This window comes from Dipodomys ordii, unplaced genomic scaffold (assembly GCF_000151885.1).
Source record: "Dipodomys ordii isolate 6190 unplaced genomic scaffold, Dord_2.0 Scaffold75, whole genome shotgun sequence".
NCBI lineage: Eukaryota > Metazoa > Chordata > Mammalia > Rodentia > Heteromyidae > Dipodomys > Dipodomys ordii.
The window spans coordinates 2,453,927-2,474,263 of record NW_012267291.1 but is presented as its reverse complement, the minus strand read 5'-3'; the positions used below and the strand labels follow the sequence as shown (position 1 = coordinate 2,474,263).

The 20,337-nt window shown below is 50.3% G+C and overlaps 1 protein-coding gene across 1 annotated transcript in view; it reads left to right on the top strand.

Annotated features, from left to right (window-relative positions):
• Positions 1-20,337, top strand: part of Cass4 (Cas scaffolding protein family member 4) — a 46,546-nt gene extending 26,209 nt beyond the window's left edge. Inside the window, exons 2-6 of the mRNA XM_013024330.1 lie at positions 5,296-5,718; positions 12,231-12,332; positions 14,598-14,678; positions 15,906-17,171; positions 19,927-20,337. Of these exons, the coding sequence (XP_012879784.1) occupies positions 5,296-5,718; positions 12,231-12,332; positions 14,598-14,678; positions 15,906-17,171; positions 19,927-20,337 (2,283 nt within the window). The remainder of the gene's footprint in view (positions 1-5,295; positions 5,719-12,230; positions 12,333-14,597; positions 14,679-15,905; positions 17,172-19,926) is intronic.

Genomic DNA, 20,337 nt, shown 5'->3' with positions numbered 1-20,337 from the left:
AAAAAAAAAAGAGGCTAAGATCTGAGGACTGAAGTTTGAAACCAGCATGGGTAAGAAAGTCTGTGAGATCCTATCTCCAATTGACCACCAAAAATCCAGATGTGGAGCTGTGGCTCAAGTTATAGAGTGCTTAGCTGTGAGTGGAAAAAGGTCAGAGATAGTGCCCAGGTCTTGAGTTCAAGCCCTAGTACTATCAAAAAGGGGGAGGGGAAGGGAGGGGAGGGAGGGGAGGGAGGGGAGGGGAGAGAATAAATTATCAGAGAACTTTCTCCTCTCAGAGTTGACTCCAGTTGTTGTGGGTCTGAGCTCAACTACCATCTAAGATGCACGGCAGACTCCATTGACCTCAGTATACATTTCCTTCATGGATGGAAATACAATCTCAGTGATTCACAGTTCCCAGACATCAAAGGTCTCATACTATTGATGGTATACACATCCTTTAAAAAAAAAAAAGAGTGGTTTCTGTGTAAGTCCTCTCTCCTGGCCCTCAAAGGGAAGTATGAATGAGTCTGTCTCCTTCCCATTTAAGATGAAGAATTCTTGAAAATAAGCCACAGCCTCTATGAGAAGAAAGCCTAGAGCTGAAGGCAAATGTGTCCCAAGTGTCCTCACAGACCTTGAAAGTCTGTGTCTGCACAGAACGGGGGGCAGAGGGGGCCAGACACTCAGGGCTCCCGGCCCCTTTCCCACACCTGTCCCTAGCCTGGGCTTGCTGCTGCGTTCTCACGGTGTGGTTGGTCCCGGGGCAGATGGCAATGCTCAGCATGGGAACCTCCTCACCAACGTCCCTGTCCCTGAGATGCTAGCTTGCTCACAGCAGTCGAAGCTCCAGAGCTTGGGGCCATGGAGCACTGTGACAGATGACACAGGGGGAAGCAGGGTTGAGTCCTGATGCCCTCTGACCCTTGCTTGGAGAAAGAGGGAAGGAAGTGGGATGGGGAGAGAGCCCCCTCCTTACAGGGGCCTGCGTGGGGCAGAGAGGCCTGGGCCTGGCCCTGTGACTTTTTACTTGGCAAGGGAAGCTGGGGGTTGTGTGCCAGACATGGTGGCCCAGTAATCTACTTGGCCCGAGTAGTGTTATTTTACTTATTCATTTTTAGGAAAGCAAGTGCCTTCTTGTGTTGTTGTTGTTAGTCTTGGGGCTTGAACTCTGGGCCTGGGCACTGTCCCTGAGCTCTTCAGCTCAATGCTAGCACTCTACCGCATAAGCCACAGCACCACTTCTGGTTTTCTGGTGGTTCATTGGAGATAAGAATCTCACAGACTTTCCTGCTTGGGCTGGCTTTAAACTGTGATCCTCAGATCCCACCCTCCTGAGTAGCTAGGATGACAGGCGTGAGCCACCAGCGCCTGGCCACAAGTGGCATTTTTTAAGGCTGGAAGCATGGCTCCGTGGGAGAGCACCTACCTAGCAAGCAAGAAGCCCTGAGTTTAAACTCCAGTCCCACTGTAGAAATATACATAAATAAAATACACTCTATGCACGCATGCCACCCGTCCCACCACAGCCGCATGGCATTCACCTGGCTTGCTCACCTCAGTCTCTTTCCCATATCCCCTACAGTGTTCGAGTGCTCTTCGATTTCTCTTTTCTAGAGCTGGGGTTTGAATATAGAGTCCTGTTTGTGCTAGGTGAGCACTTTCTCACCCCGCTACCTTCCCCACCCAAGGAGATTCTTGACCCGGCTTCTTCTAGATGCATGTGCATTTCATTTAAGAGTTAACAGGCTACAGTAGGAAACAGACTTGGTCCCAGGAAGGAGGCTGTGGGGACACAGGTGTCCTCAGTCCAGGCTCACGGAGCTGGTGTGAACTCCACTCTACTATCAGCGGCTGGGACTGCTCAAGCTGGTCCCCTCATGCATGTACTGGGGTTTGAACTCAGGGCCTGGGCAACCTCCCTTGAACTATTTTGTTCAAGGCTAGCACTCTATCAATTGAGAGAGCTGTGGAGCTCTGCTTCTAACCTTTTGGGGTTGCTACTTGGAGGTAAGAGACTCATGGACTTTCTGCCCAAGCCGATTTTTAATATTGATCCTCAGATCTCAGCCTCCTGAATAGCTAGGATGACAGGCATGAGCACCAGCGCCCAGCAAGCTCTGTTTCTTACTTTCCCTTCACTCCTGATCTTTCTTCCAGGGCCTTCTAAGGTCCCTAGCCCTTCCCCATGGCCCCCTGCAGCTAGGGGAAGGCAGCCTCCACCCATGGCCCAGGCCCAGCATCGCCCACCTGCACAGCCACAGGTCTGACTAGCCTCATGGGCTTGGCACTTGCTCCCTGCAATCATTTCCCTTCCAGCAGGCTAATTTAAGTAGCAGCCACTGCAGAAATCAGCGCCCAGCTCCATTTGTGGCTCTCTAGGCTGCCTCCCACCTTTCGGTTCCTCCAACTCCCCCCACACACGCCCCTTCACCCCTCATTAGCTCAGCCTCCACACGTTTCTCTTCCTCTGCCCCGGGGGAGGGGGGCCTTCCCCCACTCCTCCTTTACCCCGACATGGAAATTTCCAGGGCCACTTTCTCAGGGAAACTTTCCTAAGTCTTTTCCTACCACAACTTCCTGACTCATGGTTTCCCACAACTTCTCGCATTTTCTTTCCATTGCACTGAAATCAAATGGAAATCTGTGCTTACCTCTGTGGAGCCGTGTCCCCTCCAAGAAGTTGGGCGTGTCCATCGGGCATGTCCATCGGGATGCATTTTGTTTGCCATGAGGGCTCCAGCAGAGATCAGGCAGGTAGCAGATGCTCGAAGGGCCCAATCTTGGTGAATGAATGAATGCTTACATGGCTTTCTGGGTTTCTCCAGTAGTGGCCCAAAAGGGGGCTGAGGATAGATTCACACACTGTGCCTGGCTCTATGAAAGCTCTTCTCCTGGGAGTCTTCCTTCTTGTTTGCCCCTGTGGCCCTCAGTCCTCCGCTCCCTGCCCCACCCCATCCCACACTTCTTTCCAAACACTTGTTCGTCTTTCTCCTGGCTGCTATGTGAAGATCGACCAGTGAACTGGGCATGATGACGCATGCCTGTAATACAGCACTCTGGAGGCTGAGACACAGGGATTGGGAGTTGGAGGCCAGCCCGGGCTTCATAGCAAGATCATTCTCAAATACACAGAGCAACAGACAGAGAGACAGACAGACACAAACAGAAAGAGAGCAGGAGATGAACATGTGTGGGAAGTGCCCTGGAAACTGATTAAGACTGTCTTCCCTTCTCCCCGGAACCTTGCCTGTACCTTGTAAACATGGATACCAATGTCTTAGCCGTGGGCTGGGATGTAACTCAGTGGCAAAGTGCTTATAGTGCAATGTCCTAGGTTCAATCCCCAGCACCAAAAAAAAGAAAAGACAAAAGGTATATAGTTTTAAAAAAAAAAACCCAGCTGGGTGCCGGTGGCTCACGCCTGTAATCCTAGCTACTCAGGAGGCTGAGATCTGAGGATCACAGTTCGAAGCTAACCTAGGTAGAAAAGTCTGCGAGACTCTTACCAATAAACTACTCAGCCAAAGCTGAAAGTAATGCTGTGGCTCAAGTGGTAGTGCTCTAGCCTTGAACACAAAAAGGCTCAGAGACAGCACCCCCAGGCCCTGAGTTCGAACCCCAGGACTGGAAAAAATAAAAAAGAGTCTCAGACTTTCCTGCACAGGCTGGGTTCGGACCATGATCCTCGGATCTCAGCCTCCTGATTAGCGAGGAATACAACACGAGCCGTTGTATGGTTGTTCTTCAATGAACTTGTATTATTTCGTAATAAGAACATTAGGTTTTATTTACAGAGCATTGCTGCTTTCTGAGGATCCTGGGGACAGGAAGTACAGGGACTCCCTGCATGCACTTCCTGTCTGCACAAAGGCTCCAAGTCTACTGTGTTCCTCAGATACACATGCATGGTGTAGCATTTTCTATGGCATAACAGGAAAATGATTGCACATCTTAGAAATACGCTCTCAACAAATGTAATGGGATCGGGGCCCATCTTTGCTTTATTTATGACCTCTGTGTATGAGAGTTCATGAGTATAAAAAATTTTCAATGAAACTAGTTAAAGAAAGAGCTAACTCTTCCAAGTATGACTAGGCAACTCTTTGTGGTGAGACCATGGGTGATTGTCTTTCTCATTTTCCTTCCTTGTTTTTCCTAATGTCTCTGTGATAATTATGTGTTGGCATAGTAAGGATGAAAAGGCAATTACTCTGACGCCTACGGAAACTGTCTTTGCAGTGGAATGTTTACCTGAGGGGCTCGGCTAGGTACCAGTGGGCACTGGTGAGTGCTGGTGGCTAGAATTCTAGCTATGGAGGAGACTGAGATCTGGAGAATCACAGCTCGAAATCAGCCCAGACTCACTGCATCACCAAAGTAGGAGACACTCCATCTCCAACATAACCAGCAAAAAGCTGGACTGGATGGTTCAAATTGTAGAGCACCTACATAACAAGCAAGCAGAACCCTTGAGTTCAAATCCCAGTACTGGGGAGAACAAGTGTTTTTAGGGGGTTGTGTGACTTACTAAAAGATCATGGATTGGAGAATTAGGGAGACTGGGTTTTTATTGGTCCATATTAAGTTGTCCATAGTAAGGGGTTTCATCGTGAAGCTTCCACACATAGAATGTACTTTGATCACATTTGCTTCCTTTATTACTCTCCCTTAGTCTCCCTTGTAGTCACTTGGGTACAGACTATTTTTCTCAGCCTATCTCTGACCCCACAGAATATCATTAGCCTCCTGCATGCTCATTCATTCATTCATGCATGAACATTTGTTGAGCTTCTGCTAAGTAGCTGTGCCTGATGCTGAGTAGAGAAACAAGAGGTGGTTCCCTCCCCCACCCCACCCCCACACACATAATCAGTCCCTTTAATTCTTGATAACCACTTGAGCTAGGTATTATCCTCATGTTATCCATGAGGAAACTGAAGCCCAGAGATGATACACTTGTGGTACATACCAGAGTGTGCCCTACTATGGGCTATGCCACACTCAAATACATAACTTCCAGGCCTATGACATTTGTGGATTTCTTAAAAAGGGCCTTGAGGAGGCATTGGGGAAAATTGCCACACCTGGTCTCAGGGCACAAGCAAAACTTTTCACTTGAGATCCCAGGGGCGAGAAGGAGTCCCTCAAGGGAAGAACCAGAGCCAGAGAGTCTGGGCAGGAAGAAATGCAAAGAGAAGAGAGGCTGTGAACATGCACAGTGGACGCGCGCGGTAGACCCTGAGTGGCGGGCAGGGTGGGGAGTGCTGGCAATGGTAATGACCCTGCTTGCTGTCCCTGCCACCACCCCAGATGCTGCTGGCCAGAGCTCTTTATGACAACCGCCCTGACTGCTGCGACGAGCTGGCTTTCTCCAAGGGAGATATCCTGATGGTGCTGGAGCAGAATGTGCCAGAAAGCCAGGGCTGGTGGAAGTGTCTGCTCCACGGAAGGCAAGGCCTGGCCCCCGCCAACCGCCTCCTCGTCCTCCCGGAGGCCCCCCCAGACAGGCCCTGCCCCCTATTCCTGAGGGGCCTGGAGAATGACCTCGCTGGCTCAGAGGGGACCTACGAGGTGCCCACCCCACGGCCCCCTCTCCGGCCAGGCCCTGTGTACGAGCCCATGAAGAGCTGGATGGAGGGGCCTCCGCCACCCACCACCCAGGTCTATGTACTTCCTGAGCCACCATCCCAGGCCAGGGCCATCTGTGAAAAGACCCTCAGCTTCTCCGAACAGGTGAGCATCCTTCCCCATGACAGGGCTGGCCGGTGGGGACAGCCATTCCCCTCCTGTCACCTCTGGCCCACAGCTCCGCTGTGAGGACAAGGCCAGTGCAGAGGTGCCCAGGAAAGACAGGCTGGTGCTCAGGACTAGTGTCTCTTCACACACCCTGACATCCTGTGATTGGCCGGCTGGCCAAGCCTGGCCCGTCCCTTCACATCCTGTCATCCTGTGATTGGCCAGCTCCCCACGCCTGGCCCATTCGTAGCCTGTGGGTGGCTCTGTGGAGCCATGATGTGTGAGCACACTGCGGATCACTTTGGCCACCGGTGATAAAACAGGTTGAGTTTCTATTTACACACATACACACGCACGTGCGCACGCGCACACGCACACACACACACGCACACACACACACACACATTCCCTCCCTCCATCCCCAAACTTTCCTTCTTGAATCATCACACCGATAGATGCACACAAAGCATGTATTAACCTAGGTATGGAGGCATAACCACCATACCATCTTTAGGTTTGCTGGGGAAGTGGGGGTATTGGTTATTGTTTTTGTTTTTTATTGGATCTTGCTACATGGCCCAGATTAGCCTTGAACTTGTTTTGTAGTCCAGGCTGGCCTGAACTTTCTTTTTTTTTTTTTCGGTCGTGGGGGCTGAACTCTGGGCCTGGGCGCTGTCCCTCAGCTCTTCAGCTCAAAGCTAGTGCGCTACCACTTGAACCATAGAGCCACTTCTGGCTTTTTTTCTGCTTATGTGGTGCTGAGGAATCGAACCCAGGGCCTCAGGCATGTGAAGCAAGCGCTCTACCACCGAGCCACCTTCCCAGCCCTGGCCTGAATTTTCTTGACCCTCCAGTCTCCATCAGACTAGCGTCATGTGTGTTCAAGAAATGCTTGCATATGGATGAGCAGGGGACTGGCTACAGAAGCTTGAGCCAATGCAGGTGTGATAAAAGAATTGTTTCTTTTTTCTTTTTTGGTTGTGGGGCTTGAACTCTGGGTCTGGGCACTGTCCCTCAGCTCTTCAGCTCAAGGCAAACACTCTACTGCTTGAGCCACAGCTCCACTTCCAGTTTTCAAGTGGAGATAAGAGTCTCACAGACTTTCCTGCCCAGGCTGGCTTTGAACTGCGATCCTCAGATCTCAGCCTCTTGAGTAGCTAGGCTTACAGGCGTGAGCCACCAGCGCCCAGCTAGGAATTGTTTCTATGAGGTGTTTCTAAGGGGAAAGAGCCATTCAACAATCAAGGACCAAACAAACACACAAACCTCAAAAAAAAATGTGCATGCACAGTGATGTGGATGCGGACATGCACCCTCCCCCACACTTCTCACACATAGGAAAGATCTAGATGAACCCCTAGATTCCTCTCAGGGCAGTGGAACTGATTAGAGAGAAAGAAGAAGAAAGCAGGAAATAAAGACCTTTATTTTATTCAGTCCTGTGTCCCGAAGTTCCTGCATCACACCTGGTGTAGAGTAGGTGCTCAATAAATATAAACCAGAGAGAGTCAAGAGTCGGTTACAATATCTGTAATGTTTATAACATCAGCTTTTTTGAAAATGAAGAAGAAGAAGCACTTGGTAAATGCACAATGGAAACTTAAAAAAAAATAAGGAGAGGAATTAACAAGAAGAAAGCAGGCAGGGTGCCAATGGATCTTGCCTGTCATCCTAGCTGATCAGGAGGCTGAGATCTGAGGGTGGAGGTCTGAACCCAGCCTAGAAACTCTTATGGATCCATGAAGCTCTTATCTCCAATTAACCACCAAAAAGCTGGAAGTGGAGCTGTGGTTTAACATAAAAACTGTGAGGGACAGCACCCAGACCCAGAATTCAAGTCTGAATCCTGGCAGGTGCATGCATACCCCCCTTCCCCCTATACACACACATGCATAGAAGAAAATGGGCAGATGATCAGCCTGCCCTACCCTCTCTGGCATGCTGGTATGGAGAGCAGGCGTGAATTGCTTGATCACGGATGGCATTTCCTGCCATCTGCCACTCTGCTTTCCATGCTCTGGCAGAGGCCTTGGCACGGTCTGCATTCCTGGTGGAGAGACCATGCCCCTGACACGCAGCAGGCCCCAAATGTGCCACTTCCTGTCTCCTGCCTCGCTACCTTCCACCCAGAGTCATCCCTTCAAAAAACCCCAAAACTTCTATTTCCTGACGCCAGCTCCAGATGCCAGGAGGAAGCTGAGAGAGTCTGCCTTGATTTTTCTGGAACACACAGCCAGATGTGCAGATGCTCAAGCCGCTGACTGGTGCTGGGCCTCAGCAGTGTGTCTGTCAAGGACAAGCCACAGGAGCTGAAGTTAATTTCAACTTCTTCCCAAAACTATTAAAGAAAACAATCTGCCAGAGGCCATCTCCTCTCCCTGGAAGGTGAAAGTGTTCCTAGGACCCAGCCCAGTGCCAGGCTCCTGCAGGTACCTCAGCAAACATGGAAGGACGAAGCCACACACCCCAAGACCCCACTGTCAGCTCCAGGACTGGCACTGGTGGGATGGGAAGATGGGTGTAGCACCGAAGCAGCATTGAGCATGAAGCACAGGGCACCAGCTGTTAAGAGCTGGACTTGGCACAAACCATGGCAATGGGGGCTTCTGCCCTACAGAAACCAAGAAAAACCACAGCCAAGGAGGGGAATTCAGGGACTCTCTGCCACCAAGCAGCTCCTGGGGGGGAGGAGAAACCTCCAGGGACTTCCCTGGCTTTTCTCTTCCATGTCTCTCCCGCCTGCCCCTATGATGGATTTGATTTTGCTTTTCTCCTGTTTCTTCCTTTTCATTTTCCCTTCCTCCCTTCCTCTCTACCTTACATCCTTTCTCCTCTGCAACCTCTTCTCTTTTCCCTCTGCTTATTTATACTTCTTGCCCAGCTGGGATTACAGATATGTACTACCATACCCAGCTTTTTTTTTTTTTGTCAGTTGTGGGGCTTGAACTCAGGGCCTATGTGCTGTCCCTAAGCTCTTTTGTTCAAGCCTGGTGCTCTACCACTTTGAGCCACAGCACCACTTCCAGTTTTCTGGTGGTTAATTGATAATAAAAGTTTCGTGGACTTTTCTGCCCAGGCTGGCTCTGAACCACAATCCTTAGAACTCAGTCTCCTGAGTAGCTAGGATTACAGGTGTGAGCCACCAATGCCCCACTCCACACTCAGCTTTTATGAGGGGAGACTTTTTACCTTGACTGACTCCCAACTAAGATCCTTCCTATCTCGGCCTCTGAGTAGCTGGGATTATAAACATGAGCCGCTGGGCTCAGCTCTATGAAGCTTTTCGTTAAACTCACCTTCAGATCCTAAGAGCATTGCTCAGCCTCTAGTATAAATCGAGACATTGAACAAAACCAGGTCTCCTCCACCCAAGTCTCCCCCCTTTCTTTGCCACTTCCCCCCTAGGGCAGCCATGAACCTCAGCTTTGTTTTACTTTTTATTTCAACTTCCTTAACATAATAGACAGGCATGACTTAAAACCAAAACTACAGAAATGACCACATAAGAAACATAATCAATTTTGATTGAAGTCCCCATCAGGGGTAAGTTCTCTTGGTGAAGTTGTTCTTAGACCTACTAGTTCCTAACCTGGGATTTCTGCTCCCTTTTGAAACCCCGTTTCTCAGACATGTTCCTTAACTGATGGTCCCTCCCCACGCCCACCCCCAAGCCTACGTTTTTCCAAGAAGCACTAGGCATGTTTGAAGTGGCATCATTCGGTCTGAAATGCCACCCTCAGGAAAGTCCCTGGGTTCTGTAGGTGTTCTTGTAGGCAAGCACAGTGCACCCGGGCAGCCAGGTGAATGACATGGGCCTGAAGTCCTGAGGGAGGGAAAGAGGTGGGGCAGCATTTGAGGAGAGTCTGCATCAGGGCAGATCTAGTGTGGGAGGACGGATGGGAGGGCGGGTAGCACTGGTAGTCAGGAACACACTGTACTGGGTGGTCCCTGGGCTTGGTAGTATATGATGTCTTGGCTGTGTTTAGGGGAGAGGACACAACTCAAAATGTAACGGGAGCCATTGATGGCTTGGGCCAACTAGCATAGAAGCACCAAGGTCAGAGTCAAGGTCATGGACTATAATAAGGAAGATTCCAGAACACAGGAGCCTGGAAGTATCTCTCAGAGGAAAGGATGGTGTTATTATGGGATGAGAGGAATAAATATAGCCAACGCTGTTTTGTGATAGTCTCAAAGGAGACAAACAGCAGCCCAGGCTGCGCAAAGGGGAGACAGAGGTATGGAAGGCTGGCGCTGGGGGAGTCTGCTCCTCTGTGCACAAGACTCAGGCTCTCCAGGGAGATGTGGGATGTTTCCTGCTTAACCAGGGCACTTCAGAGAGCCCTGCTTCCCAGAACCCAGGTTTTTACATACCCAGCTTCCTTTGCTAGGAAGAAAGGAGCTGCCAATTATTGGCCCCATACCTGTGCTAGCCATGCTGTGGGTGCAGCCTGGTGAAGCCAGACTGGCTAATTGCTCCCATCTCAAACTAGCCACGTTCATTCACCTAAAACAAACAAATGCTGGCCCTTCACTGTGCCATCCCAGTGGGGGTCCTGGAGACACTGATGATAAAAGGACTCTGGTCTGGTCCTCAGAAGCTTCTCCTACATCTGAGCTGCCTCCTTCCTGTCCACAGTTAAATCATCCTGACTCCCTCTCACCTCTGTGAGCCAACTGGGAAATCCCCTACTCGATGACAGGTTCCTTGGACCTCAGACAGAAGCTACATTCTCCCAGTGCTGGAGTTCAGAAACTGAGTCTTCCCAGCTCATCTTGTTCTCCAGCCTATGCTGAATCATACTGCAACCCAACTTCCTTTCACTTTATATATAATAATTCCCTGGCAGCCAGCAGCCTTCAGCTTACAAACACACACACACACACACACACACACACACACACACACACACACACACACACACCAGCAGTCTTCAGCTTACAAACACACACACACACACACACACACACACACACACACACGCGCGCGCGCGCACGTACACACACACACACACACACATACACACACACACACCCCGAAGCCTTGCCCAGTGATGTTCTAGTTTGAAGATCTAAGATAGAAGCATGAGAATCTGAGTTGAAGTTCACTAAATAAAGGCCAGGCAACTATAGCCCATGCCCATAATCCTAGCTACTCAGGAGGCTGAGATCAGATGATTGTGGTTTGAAGCCAGCTTGGGCACAAAAGTACATGAGACTCTTTATCTCCAATTAACGACTAGAAAACCAGAAATGACACTGTGGCTCAAAGTGGTAGAATGAGTGAAAGAGCTCAGGAACAGTGCCCAGGCCCTGAATTTAAGCCCCATGACTGACCAAAAGAAAAAGTTCACCAGATAACTCAGGTTTCTATCTGGGCTGCCACAGCTGCCCCTGTAGCATAGAGTTGGCAGCTCTGAGCTCCACATGATCAAACCAGCCTTGCCTTCCTCCTCACAAGCTCATACTCCATAGGCTCAGTGCTGTAGCTGAGTGGGTTCTCCCCAGAACTAGGTCTTTAGTCATGTAAATCTAGAGAGTCCTACAGCTCCTCTCCGTGACCATCTACATCTGTGTCCCTTTCACTCTGACCCTCTCCTGCCTGCATTCACTCCCCTGTCAACATCTCTTCTGCTTCCCACTCATGCCAGCAAAATCTGTCACTCACAGTTTCTCTGAACACCTCCTACTTCCCAATCTTCTCTCACACCTAAGCAGAACGTTCTGTTTCCTATAGACCTTGTTAGTTCCTCCATTGTGTACTTGGAAAGTCAGCTCTGCCTGACTTTGGCTGGTAGCTACTGTTTTGGAAGCTTTAGATGATCTGTGTGCTGGTGACTAACATGTGTAATCCTAGTTTCTTAGGAGGCAGAGATAGAGAGGACCATGGCTCAAGGCCATTCTGAGGATACAGTGATCTAAACCTGCCATTCTACCTTCCTGGGGAGCATAAATAGGCAGATTGTGGCCTAGGTGCTCACCTGGGCAGGAAGCTAGTCCATATCTCAAAGTTAACCAATTGCAGAAGGGGATCAGGGGATCAGGGGTATGACTCAGTGGAGTGGCACTTGCCTGGTGACGAATTCAAGCCCCAGGAGCACTAAAAGAAAAAACAAAAACAAAGTTTTAGGTGAATATATGAATAGCTCAGTGTCAGAGACCCAGTCTCTCTGTCCTTAGAATCATTGAGCAAGCTTATTTATACAGCAGGTCCCTGGGGTCTCTCAGCACTCGGATTCACAGCATGGAGCCAAAGCCGGTGCATCCTAACCTGCTTCCCAGGCGAGGTAACACAGGAAGCTGTGGTCCACCCCGGGAGGAAGCCGGCCCTCCTCCATGAGACCCCCCACAGTGTCCTGCTCTCAACTCCACAGGGAGGGATCTGCCCACCAGTGGTACTGGCAAATGCAGTGTCTGCCTGGCCGACCCTGCTGCCTGGGGCGGTGAAGGTACGGTGGTAACCAGTGTAACATGTCCTTGAGCTTAGCTCCCTTCTTTTTCTTTCCAAGGCCCTTTTTGTGTTTCCCAGACCCACCAGGGCCTGGCTGCCAACTCAGCCTTCCCAGGTGTACGACATGCCTGCCCAGAGCCGGGTCCACTCAACGCTTAAGGTGAGTCTTGTTGAGCAGCACTGCTTCCCCCAGAGCTGAGTGCTGAGTCAGGACACTGCATTCACCTTCCCAGAGTGGGGTCCTCAGTGGGGTAGAACTTCTCCCGCCCAGGACAACATCACCACTCATGACTAACTGCGTCACCACCCTCGTGCCCAGGAGCCTGGCGCAGATATTTTTGAAATCTTACTTTTACTTTATAATACGTATTTTATTATGTGCATGTATATGCACATACATGCATTTGTTAAAAAAAAAACAACAATATCATGCCAGGCACGGAAGCTTATGTCTATAATCCTAATTACTCAGAAGGCTAAAATCTGAGCATCAAGTTTGAAAGCCAGCATGGCAGACAAATCCAAGAGCCTCTGAGCTCAAGCCACAATACCAGCATACACACACACACACACACACACACACACACATTTTTTTTTCTGTAGTGCTGGACTCAGTATTCTAAGTAAGCAGTCTAGCCTTGAGCCACATCAAGGCCTAAAAAAATAATCCTTAACAGGGCTGGGAAGGTGGCTCAGTGACAGAGTGCTTGCCTTGCATGCATGAGACCCTGGGTTCGATTCCTCAGCACCACATAAATAGAAGAAGCCGGAAATGGTGCTGTGGCCCAAGTGGTAGAGCGCTCACCTCGAGCTGAAGAGCCGAGGGGCAGCACCCAGGCCCAGAGTTCAAGCCCCACGACCGACCAAAAAAAAATCCTTAACAATATTTGACCCAGTCTTAACATTGTACTATATTATACAACTAATATTTCCTGATTGCTATTCACATTAATCATCTACTATAGTACCTTATTTAACATATATGCGTCACAGGCACCAAAGGAGCTTGAGCGGGCAGTAGCAGGCATGTCTTTAAGGAGCTTGAGCAGGCAGTAGCAGTCATGTCTTTAAGAAACGCAGTGCCTGGTTCTTAGCAGGTCCTCGTTTGTCAAATCAGTCACCCAAATCTTTTCTGTGTATGTGTGTGTCAGTCCTGTGGCTCAAACTCAGGGCCTGGGCACTGGCCCTGAGCTTCTTTTGTTCAAGCCAAGTGTTCTACCACTTAAGTTATAGGCCCATGTCTGGCCTTTTGGTAATTTTTGTTTGTTTTGTTGGTTGATTGGGGTTTTATTTGCCAGTCCTGGGACTTGAACTCAGGGCCTTGGTACTGTCTCTAAGCCTCTTTGTACTCAAGACTATCGCTCTACCATTTGAGCCACAGTGCTACTTCTGTTTTTTTTCCAAGTAGCTTATTGGAGATTAGAGTCTCACGGATTACAATCATGAATCACTGGTGCCTGGCTCCTTTTGGTAGTTTTTACTAGAGATCAAAGTCTCACAGGCTTTCCTGCCCAGGCTGGCTTTGAACTGTAATCCTCATATCTCAGCCTCCTAAGTAGATAGGATTACAGGCGTGAGCCACTGGTGCCTAGCAAACCCTCTTTAAAAATGTTAATAAGTAGTTTTACAAAGAAGTTACACTTCCATAAGTCAGGGTAAGAGTATGGTACATTTTGAACAACATCACCCCTTCCATCCTTCTCTTCCATCTTACCCCACAGACCTTCTTCTGTGTGTGCCAGTACTGGGGCTTAAACTCAGGGCCTGGATGCTGTCCCTTAATTTTTCACTCTACCAATTGAGCCACAGCTCTACTTTTACTTTTTGTGCTGGTTAGTTGGAGATGAGAGTCTCCTGGATTTATCTTCCTGGGTTGGCTTCAAACTGGGCTCCTCAAATCTCATGCTCCTGAGTAGCTAGGGTTACAGGTGTGAGCCACCGGTGTCCAGCTCAAACAACCCCCCCCCTTTTTTGTTATCATTACTATAGGCATATGATGCCATTTATCTTAGTGCCTAGTAGCTCATAGGCAGTCAAGACATATTTTCAGGTGAACACGAGTGAAAGGCAGAATGTGCTACCAGGAAAAATACACACCAAAAATGCAGACTCATCAGGTCCAGTCCCACGCTCTCTGGTGTCATTCTGTGTTAAGGCCTACCTCCCTCTGCTTGCGCTGCAGTGAGCCCCATGGCTTTTCTCTATCTTCAGCGAGAAAGGCACTTTCGAAAGCACCAAGTGCATTGCTAAAGGTCATCCATGCAGCTCAAAGACATCTTTCTGAAGAGCTCCAGGACTGAGAGCCCCAAAGGGTGTTTAGAAACCTGCATCTTCCTCTGGAGAAAACACTGGGGTGTGGACAGTTTGTGCTGGCTGCCATTGCTGAGGAAAAATCAGAACTGTTTGCCTCGTGATCTTTTCCTAGGAGCCGGAGAAGCAGCCATTGTACGACGTACCAGCCAGTCCCCAGAAGGCAGCCCTCCACCCCCCGGCCAGCCACGCCAGCGTGAGTATGGATGCATCCACACGGAGGCGCGAGGCCCTCAAACCTAGCGTCCTCTGGGAAATGTTCTTAGCTTCCAAGGGTGAGGCAAACAGCTCACAAGGTTCACAGGGTTCAGCCCATGTTGGGTTGGCTGGTTGCTGAGCCTGGGGGGGCTTCACTGGTCATAGTGGGCCTATCAGCCACCTGTGCCCCACTGTGATCAACAAATTCAAGGCAGGAGGTACTTACTTTTCTAACTGTTTAGAAAGACTCCGTCCACAGTGTATTGGTCCTCTGCTCCTGGGCAGAGCATCCTGGCTGAGGGAGGGTGTGGCACCAGCCACTCACCTCACGGTGGTCAGGAAGCAGACAGAGTGAGCCAAGATGGAGTCAGAGACAAGATGCCTGTTCCCCCTGCTCCGACCCCCCCCAACTTCCCCCCCCCCGCCACCAAGGGACCTACTTTCTCTAGCTAGGGATCTATCCCCTAAAGTTTCCAGAACTCCCCAAAATAGTGCCACAAGCTAGAGACTAAGTGGCCAATATAGGAGCTAGGAGTGGTGAGGGAGGGGTCATACTGGGATTTGAACTCAGAGCCTTGTACTTTCTAGGCAGTCATTCTATCACTCAAGCCAGCCCAGGAGAGGGGAGCATTTCCTAGCAAACTAACACTGGAAGTGCATGGTACAGCAAAGACATTCATTCTACTGTTGGTGACCAGGAAGTAAAAGTGGTAGGGGAGGGAGGAGAAATGGTTGGAGTCCCCACCCCTAACCCGTGGGGTGCCTGTGTGAGGCATTCCTGAGCTTAAGCCGCAGTACCGGATTCAAAGATCTCACTTGAAGCTTGTGTGACTCAACCACATTGGCTCCAACCACACAAGGCCCATAAACACAGTCGCCCAAGGCTACTGGGGAAACCTTACAAAGGGGCGGCATTTCAGCAGGCTTCATGAGGGATGTGTAGGAGTTTGTTAGATGGAAAAGGAAGGGTTGGAAAGACAGTTGGAGCAGAAGGACCCATTTGGGGAAAATAAAATACAGTGTATAAGTCTTCTGAGCTGGGGGGGGGTGACAGGTAAGTAAGACAGGGCTGTCATGGAAGAAGCAGAGAGAGAGAGGCACAAAAGGAAGGAAGAGCCTTGAGCAGGTGCCCCGTGGGGAGCTGCCAAAGGACCAGGCGCAGAGGTGGCAGCCAGACTCCACTGAGCACTGAGGCCTGAGCAGCCGGGCGTGTCTCCCTCCCCAGGAGCCCGGGATCATCTTGACAGCGGCCGCAGCTGTGGGGAGCTCCAGCTGCCACACGTTACCAAACCCTCAGAAACCAGCATGGACCTACGACATCCCGTCTCCCCGAAGTGCCAGTGTGACAAGCCCATCCTTACCCAGCCCGCAGGCAGAAATGGAGCCCCGTGCCGGCCCCGCTTCATTCTCTCCAGTCCCCAACCCCCCCAACAGCCTTGCCAGGAGTGTCCCCCCACAGCCCGGCGACAACATGCTCAGGCAGAAAAAATCCAGCCTTCCAGACGTCTCTCCTCACCCCGGCGCAGCACCTCGGGACTCGCTCCGGTCAGAGGCCGGCGTCAGCTACAAGGTACCGTCCAGCTTTCTGGTGCCCCGGGTGGAGCAGCAGAACACCACGCCCAACATTTACGCCATCCCTAAGGCCTTGTCAGGTGTGCTCCAGCCCGGAAGTGAGTGGGGCAAAGCCAAGCAGGCTCCGGAGACTCCCCCAGGCCATGATTCGTCCTGGTTCTCCCAGCCGACAACCTCCCTGTCCCACGAGCCCCACCGGTTATCCATCTCCAGCTCAGACAGCAGCAGGGCGAGTGTCATGTCTTCCTGCTCCTCCATGTCAGCTGACTCCTCCAGCAGCTCCTCTTCAGAGCTCGCCCTGGACCTGGATCCCGACACGGCCAAGGAGACAGTGATGGCCCTGCAGCACCAGGTGGTCGGCTCTGCGGCAGGCCTGCTGCTCTTCGTGAATAGGAAGTGGAGGTTCAGAGACTCTCTGGAGACCCACGTCCACGCCATCCGCCAGGCCGCTGGCCACGTCGAGGAATCTTTAAGGCAATTTCTGGATTTTGCGCAAGGCGTTCGTGGGTCGGCCTGCCACCTCACGGACCATCATCTGCAGGCTAGAATTCAAGATCAGCTCCAGACCATCTCCAACTCCTACCAGGCCCTGCTGGAAGCAAAGGGAAGCCTAGACAGCTACAAGTGGTCTCTCGACATTCTTGGCACGGATCAAGTCCCGAACAGCTCCGATGACCTTGAGAGGTTTGTCATGGTGGCTCGGATAGTTCCAGAAGACGTCAAGAAGTTCGCCTCCATTGTCATTGCCAACGCGAGGCTCCTTTTCACTCAGAACAGTCAAAAAGAAGAGCTTGTGCAATTAATCCCAAATGCCGGCCCCCAGCATGAGACATGCACACAGAGTCCCTTTCCTAAGGAAAAGGAAAGTGAACTCTCCACTGAACTGGGGAAGAAGAGTGGAATGGACACCAGTGGGCAGGTGAGTTCCGGGTTCTGAGGGGTAACGGGGCCTCCCACTGGGTGCCCGGACAGGGGCGTGTCAGGGAAGGGGCTGGGATTCTCCCTCCATAAACCCGGGGCTCTGGGAAAACAGCAGCTCCATTTCCCAGAAAATAAAATTCAAGAGCATAAGCCTCTAGATCAAATGGTTTTAGGAAGTAAGATCTTAGTATCTGCGCAAATAGATCAGCAGATTTCAATGGGTTTTTTTTCCCCCCTTGAAATATTTGGACTTCCGTTTTATCTCTGCAAATAGGATCAGAAAGGATTTTTGAAATCTTTCATCCAAGTCTACCTAGGAATGCCTGCCGAGCAAGCTTGAAGCCCTGAGTTCAAATCTTAGGACTGCACATTCTAGAAATGTGAATAAAATTTTAATTTTTATAGGTGTACATGATTCTTTTGCAGTAATGAGGGTTGAATCTAAGCTTCAGGCTCACTAGGCAAGTGCTTCACCACCTGAATCAGACCTTCAGTGTTTCCTCCGTAAGGGAGTAGACACCACCTTCAGTGTTTATTTGCCTGTAGTTGATTTTGCTGTTTGTGGTGGTGGTCATGGGGCTTGAACTCATGGCCTGGGGGCTATCCCTGAGCTTTTCTGCTCAAGGCTAGCAACTCTAGCACTTTGAACCACAGCTCCACTTCCAGTTTTCTGGCAGTTAATTGAGATAAACATCTCAGGGATTTTTTTTCCCAGGCTGGCTTTGAACCATGGTCCTCAAATCTCAGCCTCCTGAATAGCTAGGATGGCCGCTGTAGCAGTTGTTTTCAAGTGGAGAGGCTGACAGTCTAGTGTCTGGCTCTTGGTTCTTCCTGCTTCTAACCGCGACCTTGTCCGCTCTCTGCTTTCAATACGTCCATTTCCACCCACACCTCACCTTTTCTCACTTTCCACTAAAAAACACTCATTGCTTTCATTTTCCATGTTCCCTATGAAATCCTAATAACAAATGTACATCTCCAAAGTACGCCGCCCTCCTCCCTTCCAAACGCACGAGCCCTGGGGACAAGACCTCTTCTGACACCACCCCCTGCCTGGTCCTGTCTCCAGAAGTCCACCAACAAATGAGAGGAGGCAGAGGGGAAGGGAAAGAAAGTTTCTGACTTAGCCAATTGACTTGGAGCTTCAGACTCGTGACTTGCTAACTGGATGGCCCCTGCAGCCATCCTGCAGCTCCTGCTCTGAGACATTTCCCTTACTCATAAAACTGCAAAGGGAGGCGTAAGTGGAGCTCAGTGGTACAGCACCTGCCCTAGCATGTGAAAGGCCCTGGGTTCAACCCCTAGCACAACAACAACAAAAGGGTAAATAAAAAAATCAAGAAGGACCGGGTGGCGGTGGCTCATGCCTGTAATGCTAGCTACTCAGGAGATCCGAGCTGAGACCTGAGGATCGCGGTTCAAAGTCAGTCCAGCAGGAAAGTCCATGAGACTCCTCTCCAATGAACCACCAGAAAACTGGAGGTGGTGCTGTCGCTCAAGTGGTAGAACACTCACCTTGAGCTACAGAGCTGAGGGACAGCGCCCAGGCCTAGAGTTCAAGCCCCACAGCAGACAAAAAAAAAAAAATCACAAAGGAGCTTTGGATTGTTACCTGCTTGCCACGTCCTTAAGACGCTTCAATACGCCTGGCTCTGGGGAGACAAAGATACCATTTTCCAGAAGGAAAATTTTGTGAAAATAAGTTTTTGGTTAGCTAGGTACCTGGTGGTGCAGGTCTATAATCCTAACTATTCTGGAGCTGGGATCTGAGGATTGTGGTTCAAAGCCAGCCTGGACAGGAAAGTAAGAGTCTTATTGCCAATTAACCACCAAAAAGCTAGATGTGTAGGCATGGTTCAAGTAGTAGAGTACTGGCCTTGAGCAGAAAAGCCAAGCAAGAACACAAAGCCCTAGTATCAGCATACACACACACACACACACACACACACACACACACAATTGACAAAGCCTTATTATCAAATGAACTTTTGGGGGGGGTGTAGACAAGAGACTGTCCTGGGGCTTGAACTCAAGGCCTCACACTTGCCTAGGCAAATGCTTCTTCTTGAGCAATACCCTCAGCCTCCTTTTGCTTTTGCCCAGGCCTGCCTGGACTTGATCATCCTGCATAAGCCTCCCTTGTAGCTAGGATTATAGGTATTCATTGCATATCTGTTTCCTTTCCCATGTGGCTGAAAGATAAAATACACTCATTGCCAATATGTTCTTTAGAAGAGGTTTCTCTGATTTACTGAAAGGGCTGAGTAAAGTTTTATGCATGTGCTGGGTACTGGTAGCTCATGCCTGTAATACTAGTTATTCGAGAGGCTGAGATCTGAAATCATGGTTTAAAGCCAGCAGAAAAGTCTGTGAGACTCTTATCTCCAATTAACCACCAGAAAACTAGAAGTGGCGCTGTGACGCAAAGTGGTAGAGCGCTAGCCTTGAGCAAAAAGAGCTCTGGGTCAATACTCACACTGGGAGCGCAAGCCCCACAACTGATAAAAAAAAATTATACATGTGTGTTACAATACATAATATATAATACAAATGTCTATCTGCAGGATTATCTGTAGCAGGACTTTGCAAACATCAATTTCTTGGGCAAATGTTGTAGTATCAAGTTTTCCCTAGCCAGACTGCGCACGTTGTCATAAAAGTTCTTGCAGATTGAGCAACCACAGGAAGAGGAAGGCGACCACAGCCTCCTCATCCGTCTGTACCTTACCGCTTTTCCTCTTCCTCTTCCTCAGGGTCCTAGCTCTCTTGTGCCCCAACCCTTGAGTCAGCAGACCCTAGAGAAGAAAATCCGCCTCTCTGAACACTGCCGGCTGTATTTTGGGGCGCTCCTCAAAGCCGTCCGTGTGTTTGCCAGCAGCCTCCACAGCAGCCCAGCCCCCGAGGTCTTCATCTCTCAGAGCAAGCTGGTGATCACAGCCGGGCAGAAGCTGGTGGACACGCTGTGTGCGGAGACCCGGGAGAAGGATGCGCACCACGAGATCCTCTGCAGAAGCAGTTACCTCTGTGGGCTGCTCAGGGACCTGGCGCTGGCCACCAAGAGCGCAGTGCTCCAGCACCCCAGCCCGGCAGCCCTGGAGCACCTCCGGGCAGAGGCCCAGAGGCTGGAGCACCACGTTCAGCAATTCAGGGGGACACTGGATTGA